Source organism: Triticum urartu, chromosome 2A, assembly GCF_056163025.1.
Source record: "Triticum urartu cultivar PI428250 chromosome 2A, HENAU_Tu73, whole genome shotgun sequence".
NCBI lineage: Eukaryota > Viridiplantae > Streptophyta > Magnoliopsida > Poales > Poaceae > Triticum > Triticum urartu.
Window position 1 is genome coordinate 680,919,783 of NC_141874.1, and position 11,932 is coordinate 680,931,714.

General features: G+C 55.4%; 1 protein-coding gene across 1 annotated transcript; it reads left to right on the plus strand.

Moving 5' to 3' along the window:
* The first annotated feature begins 9,100 nt into the window (after positions 1 to 9,100).
* Positions 9,101 to 9,967, plus strand: LOC147986691 (uncharacterized). Its single transcript, XM_087540122.1, has one exon. It carries the CDS (start codon positions 9,101 to 9,103, stop codon positions 9,965 to 9,967), a length of 867 nt encoding a protein of 288 aa, XP_087396248.1.
* The last annotated feature ends 1,965 nt before the right edge of the window (positions 9,968 to 11,932 follow it).

Here is an 11,932-nt window from a genome sequence, read left to right on the forward strand (position 1 = left end):
GGCCACAGCCGAACTATGAGGCCCTTCATGGCTTGTTCGGCCGCCTTGTGGAGCTCGACCAGTTGCTTCAGCTGGTCGCTCAGGGGCAAGGGGTGTCCGGCCTCAGCATACTAAGACCAGAACACCTTCTCTGTCGAGCTTCCCTCCTCGGCTCGATAGAATGCGGCGGCATCGGACACGCTACGAGGAAGATCTGCGAACGCTCCTCGAGAGATCCGGATTCGGGTAAGTAACAAGTAACTCACGTTTATGGGTTTGCTTTGCATAAAGAATGCCTTACCCGCCGCTATCTTTTTCACCTCATCCAACTCCTGGAAGGTCTTCTGGGATTCGGCCTTGGCAGACTTGGCATTTTCAATAGCCATCGCGAGCTCGGACGCTCGCGTCTTTGAGTCAAGCTCCAAACTCTCATGTTTTTTCATGAGAGCCTGGAGCTCTTGCCGCACCTTGCCAACCTGGGCCTCATACTTCTCCCGCTCGGTGTGCTCCATGGCTGCCCTCTTCTCGGCCTCGACCAATGCTTGCTTAAGGGTCGCCACCTCAGACGTGGCCCCTACAATAGCCACGATAATCCTGTCATTTTTTGCAATTGCACTTTATATATATATATAAACAAGGTATTTCTTACCTTCCTTGTCCTCGAGATGCTTCTTGGCACGCCCGAGCTCTTGCTCGGACTGCTCGAGGTTCTGCCTTAGCATGTCCACTTCCGCAGTCAGTGTGGCGGACGCCAGCAGAGAAGCCTGCATACGCATATTGACTCCTTTTTGTTAGACTCCTGCGAATTTTATTTGATCCTCTATTCGGCTTTTCTTCCCGAATGCCAAACAGAGCATCAGGGCTACTGTCTATGTGGTAATATTATTTACACATTCTTTACTTACCTCAAAGCCTATTAAAAGGCTAGGACAAGCTTCAGTCAGTCCGCTCTTGGCGGACTGAACCTTCTGGACCACCGCACTCATAATGGTGCGGTGCTCCTCGTCGATGGAGGCGCCTTTGAGCACCTCCAACAGATTGCCCAGCGCCTCCGGTTGGACGGGGGTCACCGGCATGCTAGGCTTGCTCCTCTTGGAAGGAGGTCGCCCGCCGGACTCTGGAACCCTTGAAGGTTCCGGAGCGGTGTCCGGCCTAGGGCCGGACTTGGAGCCCTGGGGAGTTTTATCCCCTTTACTCCTGGAGTCTGGGAGGTCGCCTTGCGGCGCCTCCAGGACCACCTCCTCCTGGCTTGGAACCTGTTGGGACAATACTTTGGCGTCGTCCGTAGGGCGGGGGGAGGTGGCTGTCGGAGGCGAATTCACATCCGACGAGTCCAGTGAACCGCTCGACGACGCGTCGAGCCGGTCTTTGGGTGGGCTGCATAATCATATTCGACATAAGGGAAAGCTGTGCAATAAAGGAATACTATGAATTACTCTGGTATCTGGATACTTACGATTTCACCAGGGGCTTGGCCCTGAGCGGCCACTCCTCTCCGCCGTCGTCGGCGTCGGTGGAGTAGTCCGGAGGAAGGGTTTTCTCCTTCTTGGACCCTTCGACCTCCCCAATGAGGGCGGCCTTCCTTTTCTTCCCTCCCCCTGCTGGAGGGGGAGAGGTCTCTTCTTCCTCCTCCTCGTCTTCACGGGAGGAATGCGCCTTGGAGCCGTCGGATGATGAGCCCGACACCTCCTGGCATCGGGCACTTTTTCGAGTCCCCGTGGCCTTCTTCGTGGTCTTCTTCTCCGGCACCACATAGGGTGCCGGAACCAGCAGCTTCGCCAAGCGGGCATCGGCTGGGTCTTCGGGCAAAGGAGCCAGACAGTCGATCTGTCCGGACTTCTCCTGCCAAACCTGTCAAAGGCAAGGGAGCTTAGATCCCGCATAGAGTTAAACTATGAAAAACTAATACCCTGTAAAAGGTACAAACAACTTACCGCGCTAGCGTGACGCCGCGCACTGAATCCGCGATCCTCGGTAGCGGACGCGGGAGCCTCAGCGCCCTTGAAAAGCACCTTCTAGGCATCTTCGTACGTCATGTCGAAGAGCCTGCTCAGAGTTCGGTGTTGCGCCGGGTTGAACTCCCACAGATTGAAGGCCCATTGTTGACACGGGAGGATCAGGCAGATGAGCATGACCTGGACTACGTTGACAAGCTTGAGCTGCTTGTCCACCAGGGTTTGGATGCATGTTTGCAGTCCAGTCACCTCTCCATTGCTGCCCCACGACAGGCCTGTCTCTTTCCAGGACGTGAGCCGCGTTGGGGGTCCGGACCGGAACTCGGGGGCTGCGACCCACTCAGGGTTGCGCGGCTCGGTGATGTAAAACCACCCCGATTGCCACCCCTTCAGGGTCTCCACAAAGGAGCCCTCGAGCCATAAGATGTTGGGCATCTTGCCCACCATGGCGCCTCTGCACTCCGCCTGGTTGCCGCGCACCACCTTCGGCTTGACATTGAAAGTCTTGAGCCATAGGCCGAAATGGGGGAGGATGCAGAGGAAAGCCTCGCACACGAGATAAACGCCAAGATGTTGAGGATGAAGTTCAGGGCCAGATCATGGAAATCCAGGCCGTAGTAGAACATGAGTCTCCGGACGAATGGGTGGATAGGAAAGCCCAGTCCGCAGAGGAAGTGGGGAAGGAACACTACCCTCTCATGGGGCCTTGGGGTGGGGAGGAGCTGCCCCTCTTCGGGAAGCCGGTACGCGATGTCGTTAGACAAGTATCCAGCCTTCCTCAGTTTTTTGATGTGTCCCTCCGTAACGGAGGAGACCATACACTTGCCTCCCGCTCCGGACATGGCTAGAGAAGGTTGAGGTGGGGAGTGCGGACTTGGGCGTTGGAGCTCGAGTGCGCGAGAATGGATAGGCAAAGGAGGAAGAAGGCGTAGGTGAAAAGGTGGATCCTTATCCCCTTATATGGGTGGACGCAACTACGTGTCCCCACCAGCCTGGTAAAACTCGCTTATCTCCAAGCGCCGTAATCAATGGCGCGGTTGGGTTACCCACGCCCGTATTGATGAGAATCCCGGAATAAGGGGACACGATCTCTGCTTCGACGAGACGTGCCAAGGAAACCGCCTCGCATGACATGCTGAGGTGGGACAATGAAACGATTTGAATAAAGGCTTGGCCGTGGTGCGTCACACTACGGAATACGTCAGTAGATTAGATTTGTGTAAATATTATTCTCTCTACGGCAATATGTGGAAACTTATTTTGCAGAGCCGGACACTATCTTTGTGTTCAAAATCTTCTATGAAGTACTTGGAGGAGGAACCCGCCTTGCAATGCCGAAGACAATCTGCGTGCCGGACTCGTCGTCATTGAAGCCTGGTTCAGGGGCTACTGAGGGAGTCCTGGATTAGGGGGTGTCCGGATAGCCGGACTATACCTTCAGCCGGACTCCTGGACTATGAAGATACAAGATTGAAGACTTCGTCCCGTGTCCGGAAGGGACTTTCCTTGGCGTGGAAGGCAAGCTTGGCGATACGGATATGTAGATCTCCTACCATTGTAACTGACTTTCTGTAACCCTAACCCTCTCCGGTGTCTATATAAACCAGAGGGTTTTAGTCCGTAGGACAACATACAGAACAACAATCATACCATAGGCTAGCTTCTAGGGTTTAGCCTCTCCGATCTCGTGGTAGATGTACTCTTGTACTACCCATATCATCAATATTAATCAAGCAGGACGTAGGGTTTTACCTCCATCAAGAGGGCCCGAACCTGGGTAAAACTTCGTGTCCCTTGCCTCCTGTTACCATCCGGCCTAGACGCACAGTTCGGGACCCCCTACCCGAGATCCGCCGGTTTTGACACCGACAGGGGGATCGAATTTCACTTGGTGGAAGTGTAGATCGAGGCCCTCTCAACCAATGCCTAGAAAACCAACAAGTTTGATTGGCTAGGGAGAGAGATCGGGCGAAAATGGAGCTTGGAGAAACAATGGAACTTAGGGTTGGAGGAGGTAGTCAACTCGGAGAAGAAGACACCCCTTATATAGTGGAGTGACAAATCCAACCGTTATCCACTTAACCAGCCCGCGACATGCGGTACTACCGCACCAACCAAGCGGTACTACCGCAAGGGCTCATGGTACTACCACAGCGAGCCGCGGTACTACCGTGGCCATGGCAGGAGCTAGCACAGGCCTGTAGCAATGAAGCTGGGGCGGTACTGCCGCTCGTGCGGTACTACCACACCCCCTTGCGGTACTACCACAAGGCAGGATTGGACTAGTCTGGGAAGGGCGCGGACAAATAAAGAAACATCCGTGGCAACTTCCGCTGATTTTAAAACAGTGCAAAAATCCAACACGGCACTACCGCTCAAGGCACGCGGTACTACCGCGCAAGGAGCGGATGTAAAAAATTACATCCGCCCCTACTTCCGTGTCGGTGTACAAAAATAGGGGCGCATCTTTGTACCCCTTTTCCTGTGCACGGGCAGTCAGAGTCGCGCCCACGGCCACACCAAGCAGAACGAGGGAGGTGAACCAAGGAAAGATCGAAGCCCATGACAATCAAAGCAACGCCAAGGCCAAGACCACAAAGAGCAGAGGGACGAAGCAAGTTCCCCCGGCAAGACCCTTGTCGGGTGGCCTCAGCGGCCCCGGCAAGACTCTTGCCGGGGCAGCTTGCCCCGCACCAACAGAGCGAGCCACCCTTGAGCCCACGGCCCCCAGTGCCATCATCAGCGTGGGGCCAGGGCTCGGGAAGGAACCCCTATGGTGGCATGTAGATCTTTGTGAAGACATATTCAAGATCAAATTAGAAGACGACGATCCTCGGCAAGATCCTTGCCAAGGAAGGCCACCAGACCCCCGAGAAGATCCTTGCCGGGAACGACAACACGCCACAGCGAGACCCTTGTCGGGCCACCCAGCAAGGCCCTCGCCAAAGACGCCGGCAAGGACACCACCAAGCCCACGTCAACCAAGATTCCACCACCGTTCACATGCAGCTACCAGCCCAACCAGCTGGGCGGGCCCCTGCGTGGCAACATGCAGCTCCCAGGCCAACTCATCAAGCGCCTGCGTGGCGGCATGCAGATCTTTGTGAAGGCTCCACCACCGCGCCAACTCAGCTGCCTGCCTGCCTACATGGCACCGCACACATCCCTGGCCGAGGCGCGTGTCGAAGCAAGGAGGAGCGGCGACGGACGGGACGGGCCTCGCCCCGTCCCCGAGAAAGCAAGAGGACACCTAAGCGATGCATTAAATGCACCTTGTCCTGTAATACGAGGGATAACCTCGTGCCACTATAGACCTTTCCACCTCCTGTGTGCCGCTGTGGCAACCCCTTTTTCCTATAAAAGGAGGCCCGAGGCGACGAGGAGGGGGATTCGGCTCTTTGGAACCACACGCTGACCACAGCTAGTTCGAGAGCTCAAGAACTCTCAGAAATACACCCACCAAAGCAGGACTAGGGTTTTACGCATCCTCGCGGCCCGAACCTGGGTAAACGATCCTTGTGCTGTCTACTAGCCCTGGCAACCCTGTGCCCCGGCAACCGTAGTAGGGATTCTTGTGATCCCATAGGTGTCGTTCCACACCGACATCCTTGGCGCGCCAGGTAGGGGGCGCAATTGTGAGAATCTGGTCCAGTAGTTAGCCTAGCAGTTCTTCGTCGCCATGGCCCCTAAGAAGAGGACGGCCACGGCGGTCGATTCGTTGGGAGCTGAACGACCCGTGCCGGTGCGGAGGGGCAGCGGACCAGTCATAGACAGGACCCGGGCCGCGGCCCGCGAGCACCAGCATCGCCTAGGCAGTCAGAGCCTAGCGAGCGGCGTCGTTCTTGCGCCATACGACCGGCTACACATTGCCGAATCCAAGGACGGAGCTAGGCCCCCCGCAGGCCGCACGGGGACCTCCAGGGGCGTCGTTGTGCCGACTCCGGGAGGTGCGGCGACCTCCAGGACGCCTACACCGACGACCACCGCGCGTTCTTCCCATGGTGTGCGCGCCGAGCAGCGTCACCATGATGGTGACCCTAGGCACCGCCGTTAGAAGAGCCTTGTGCGTCATCGGCAAGATGAGGGGGTTCAGCACGCTCGTCGAAGATCTAGCGAAAATGGCGCGCAGCCATTGTGTCGTGACGGAGCTCCTTCTAACATAGTTAGAAGTCGAAGCGCGCCGCGATCCACGCAGCTGTCGCTGCCGCCAACGCCAGCGGAAGCTTTGGCGCGTGCACAGCTGCTCCTCGACTTCCCTCCTGCTGCGGAGAAGCTCGACGAGTGGAGGGCCACCATACGGAGCCTCGTCGCCGTCGCAAACAAAGACGATCCGCGACCGGCGGGGCCCTCGGGCCGGCGCTCCACCGAGCCACCACATGCTGGCGCTGGGAGGACCGGGGGAGCTTCGGCCATGGTGCACTCTCCTCCTCCTCCTCGCCAGCTGCCGCGGGCGTTGGCCCGTCGCGACGACGCTTGTGATAACATCTCCATAGAGTCGTCCGACCCGCGGACCCTCTGCGACCAGCGCCAGGTCCTTCGGGAGCGAGCTCACGAAGACGCTTGAACCACCGTCGAGCGCCGGCACGAAACACGCCGCCAGTCGGACAAGCTGGCGGGACCCGCTATGGACCACCCAGCACTGGGGGGCCCCGGCGGCCTACCTTACGAGGTGGGCTGCCTGGCTTTTACCCGTGAGCTGAGGCAGTTCCAGTGGTCGTCCGACCGCACGTTCAAGCCCGACGTCGGCGAGAAGTATATGATAACCCACAAGTATAGGGGATCGCAACAGCTTTCGAGGGTAGAGTATTCAACCCAAATTTATTGATTCGACACAAGGGGAGCCAAAGACTATTCTCAAGTATTAGCAGCTGAGTTGTCAATTCAACCACACCTGGAAAATTAGTATCTACAGCAAAGTGTTTAGTAGCAAAGTAATATGATAGTGATGGTAACAGTAACAAAAGAGTAACGAAAGCAAAGTAATGTTTTTGGTATTTTGTAGTGATTGTAACAATAGCGACGGGAAAGTAAATAAGCGTAAACCAGTATATGGAAAGCTCGTAGGCATTGGATCAATGATGGATAATTATGCCGGATGTGGTTCATCATGTAACATTCATAACATAGGGTGGCACAGAACTAGCTCCAATTCGTCAATGTAATGTAGGCATGTATTCCGAATATAGTCATACATGCTTATGGAAAAGAACTTGCATGACATCTTTTGTCCTACCCTCCCGTGGCAGCGGGGTCCTAATGGAAACTAAGGGATATTAAGGCCTCTTTTTAATAGGGAACCGGAACAAAGCATTAGCACATAGTGAATACATGAACTCCTCAAACTACGGTCATCACCGGTAAGTATCCCGATTATTGTCACTTCAGGGTTAACGGATCATAACACATAATATGTGACTATAGACTTGCAAGATAGGATCAAGAACTATCATATATTGATGAAAACATAATAGGTTCAGATCTGAAATCATGGCACTCGGGCCCTAGTGACAACCATTAAGCATAGCAAAGTCATAGCAACATCAATCTCAGAACATAGTGGATACTAGGGATCAAACCCTAACAAAACTAACTCGATTACATGGTGAATCTCATCCAACCCATCACCGTCCAGCAAGCCTACGATGGAATTACTCACACAGGGCGGTGAGCATCATGAAATTGGTGATGGAGGATGGTTGATGATGACGACGGTGACGAATCCCCCTCTCCGGAGCCCCGAACGGACTCCAGATCAGCCCTCCTGAGAGGTTTTAGGGCTTGGCGGCGACTCCGTATCGTAAAACGTGATGATTTCTTCTCTCCTATTTTTTTCTCCCCGAAAGCAGTTATATAGAGTTGGAGTTGGAGTCGGGGGGTCTCCAGGGGGCCCACGAGGTAGGGGCGCGCCCTAGGGGGGCGCCCCCACCCTCGTGGCAAGGGTGTGGGCCCCCTGGTCTTCATATTTGGCGAGGATTTTTTATTATTTATTGTAAGGTATTCCGTGGAGTTTGAGGTCATTCTGAGAACTTTTGTTTTCTGCACATAAAACAACATCATGGCAATTCTACTGAAAACAGCGTCAGTCCGGGTTAGTTCCATTCAAATGATACAAGTTAGAGTCCAAAACAAGGGAAAAAGTGTTTGGAAAAGTAGATACTACGGAGACGTATCAGTACACCGGCAAGACCCATCCGTCCGAGTTCCTCGGCATCTACACTATCACGATGCAGGCCGCTGGGGCTCGCGACGACAAGGTGCTTGCCAACTATTTCCCGCTGGCGCTCAAGCCCAATGTGATGTCTTGGTTGATGCACTTGCCGGTGGATTCCATTTCTTCCTGGTCAGATTTGTGCCATGAGTTCGTTGGCGCCTTCACAGGAGTCCACCAAGCTCATGGCCAGGCCAATGATCTGCATATCATTCCCCGCAAGGAAGGGGAGACCCTACGCAAGTACATCCAGAGATTCAGCCAGGTGCAGTACAACATCCCCGACGTTCATCCCGCCGCTGTGATTAGCGCGTTCCACCAGAACGTACGCAATCACAAGATGCGCGAGGAGCTGGCGATGACCAAGGTTAAGGATGTGGCCAAGCTCTACGTTCTGGCCGATAGGTGCGCCTGGGCTGAAGAGGGAGGGAAGTACCCCGGCGAAGACGCCGTCGCGGAAACCGACTCTACTGATGAAGACGCCGCCACCCCGACGAAGAAGAGACGGCGTCGCAATAGGAAACGCAAAGGCAAGGCCGTGCTTTCCATTGAGGGATCTGAAGATACCGGTGCCGGCAAGAAGGTCAAGGCAGACGCCCCCGGCAAGGAGATTGCCGGGTGCACCACCTGCCGGGCCCTGGCGGCTACCGACAAGCCAGGAAGCTCCGGCAAGCAATACTGCAAGATCCACCGCACCAAGGGCCACGACCTCCAGAACTGCCGACAAGTCAAGCTGCTTGCTGAGAAGCAAAAGGCTGAGTACGAAAGGCAGGACAGGGAGAAGGACCAGGACGGTGCTGCGAGATCCAGCAAGAAGCGTGGCGGCCAAGGAGGCCGCCCCGACAAGGACAACCAGCAAGAGAGGCCTGCCCGGGGCCGCAACAAGAAACAAGATGATGACGATCACGACGAGGACGACGAGTCTGGTGAGCAAGGGTTCAAGAAGGTTATGGAGGCCATGTGCATCGATGGTGGCGCCTCGCTGCATACCTCTCACCGCCAGCTCAAGCAATGGGCGCGTGAGATTATAGCAGCAGAGCCATCGTTCGACACTCAGAAGCCGCTGAAGTGGTCTAGCACGCCCTTCATCTTTGACGCCGAGGACCACCCTGACCGCACTACCACGATCGGGTGTTTGCCGTTGTTGGTCTCGCCAACAATACGCAACCTCAGGGTGAACAAGATGTTGGTTGACGGCGGGGCCGGCCTGAACCTGATCTCGCCTGTCGTGATCAAAAGGTTGCAAATCCCTTATGGAGACCTCGAGGAAACAGGCACGTTTCAAGGGGTCAATACGGGGAGGAGCCAGCCAAAGGGAAAGGTCACACTGCCCGTGACATTTGGAGGAGAGCTGAACTATAGGACGGAGAGGATCGTCTTCGACGTGGCCGAGATCCCCTTGCCCTACAACGGGATCCTCGGTCGCCCGACATTGGCCAAGTTCATGGCGGCGTCACACTATGCCTACAACATGCTAAAGATGCCCGGGCCGTTGACCATCATCTCTGTCCCCTCTGATAAGAAGGACGCACTGGTCTGCGCTGACCAACTCTACCAGGAAGCAGTTGCAGCAGCTGCCATTAAGGCACCTGCTCCTGCCGCTGACGGTCCGGGAGGGAAAGAGGAGCCTAGCACGACCTCTCGCACCCACTCCGGCAAGCGCACCTCCTCGGAGTGTTGTGCTACCGTTGAGGACGTGCCAGAGAGCTCTACCGACAAGAGCAAGAGATCCAAAGCCGAGCCGCCGCAGACCAAGAAGGTGCCCTTCAGAGAGGATGGCACGGGAGGGGCCTTCATCATAGGCTCCACCCTCGACAGCAAATAGGAAGGCGCGCTCGTCACCTTCCTGTGGGCAAATGTCAACGTGTTTGCATGGCAAGCGTCCAACATCCCCGGTGTTCCTAGGGAGGTGAGTGAGCACCACCTAGCTGTCTACCCCCACGCACGGCCCGTCAAGCAGAAGGTCAGAAAGCAGGCTCTGGAAAGGCAGGAGTTCATCACAGAGGAGATCAGGAAGTTGGAAGCGGCAGGTTTGGTGAGAGGGGTGCTCCACCTAACGTGGTTGGCCAATCCAGTAGTGGTGCGCAAGGCGAATGGGAAGTGGAGGTTGTGTATTGATTACATAGATATTAATAAGGCTTGCCCTAAGGACCCCTTCCCGTTGCCGCGCATCGACCAGATTGTTGACTCCACGGCCGGGTGTGATCTGTTATCATTCCTCGACGCCTACTCAGGCTACCACCAAATCTTCATGACAAGAGAGGATGAAGAGAAGACGGCATTCATCACCCCATGTGGTACGTATTGCTTTTTACGGATGCCTTTCGGGTTGAAGAGTGCTGGCTCAAAGCTTGCAAGAGCAGTCCAAATTGGTTTTGAACCTCAGCTCCATAGAAATATGGAGGCCTACATGGATGACATAGTGGTCAAAACTAAGGACGGGCCAACTCTTGTGCAAGATCTAGAAGAGACATTTGCTAACCTGCGCAAGATCAACCTCAAGCTGAACCCTGAGAAGTGCATCTTCGGCGTTCCGTCCGGCAAGCTTCTCGGATTCGTTGTGTCGCAGCGTGGGATCGAGGCAAACCCAGACAAGATCAAGGCTATTGAGCAGATCGAGGCGCCTAAGCGGATCAAGGATGTCCGTCGGCTCACCGGTTGCGTTGCCGCCATGAGCCGGTTCATCTCCAAGTCCGCCGAGCGCACCCTTCCCTTCTTCAAAATATTGAAGAAGGCAGGCCCAATAGAGTGGACACCAGAAGCCGAGGCAACACTGTAGGATCTGAAGAAATACCTTTCCTCCACGGCGATACTGGTTGCGCCTAAACCACAAGAGCCATTGCTGTTGTATCTGGCGGCGACGAATCAAGTGGTCAACGCCGCGCTGGTGGCACAGAGGGAGGTCGACGAGGAGGCGGCAATGGCGGCAGAACCAGCGGATGGCAAGCCAAAGATTCCCCCGGCAGGGCCTGGTGCCGATAAGGCGCAGCTCCCGGCAGCGTCTAGTGCCACCAAGGCAATGCCCGCGCAGTCGAGTGAAGTGGTGCCAAAGAAGAAGATGATGCAGCACCCAGTTTACTTTGTCAGATCCCTCTTGCAGGGGGCTAGGTCGAGGTATTCCAGCGTGCAAAAATTGCTCTTTGGCCTCCTTATGGCCTCGAGGAAGCTGCGTCACTACTTCCAGGCCCACTAGATCATTGTCGTCACCCGCCTCCCATTGCGACGGATACTGCACAACCCGGACGCAACCGGAAGGATTGTGGAATGGGACTTGGAGCTGTCAAGTTTCGGTTTAAAGTTTGAAAGTACCTCGACAATTCAGAGCAGAGTCTTGGCAGAATTCATCGCATAATGGACCTCGACGCCTGAAGAAGAAATCTAGGAGACCACTCTCCCCGGCAAGGAAGCAGACCGCGACTGGACCATGTACTTTGATGGGGCTTTCTCGTTGTAAGGCACCGGTGCTGGTGTGCTACTCGTCGCACCCACCGGAGAACACCTCAAGTACGTGATCTAGATGCACTTCCCTAGGAAGATGTCCACCAACAACACCGCCGAGTACGAGGGATTGCTTGCCGGTCTCAGGATCGCGGCAGACCTCAGGGTTAAGAAGCTCATCGTCAGGGGCGACTCGCAGCTCGTCGTCAGGAAGGTCAACAAGGATTATCAGAGCCCATTGATGGAAGCCTACGTGGATGAGGTGAGGAAGCTGGAGGAACGCTTTGGGGGTATCCAGGCGGAGCACATCCCCTGAGCGGAGAACGACATCGCCGATTACCTGTCAAAGTGT

Coding starts and splice junctions, on each gene's coding strand:
- LOC147986691 (XM_087540122.1), top strand. CDS start 9,101: ATGTGCATCGATGGTGGCGCCTCGCTGCATACCTCTCACCGCCAGCTC.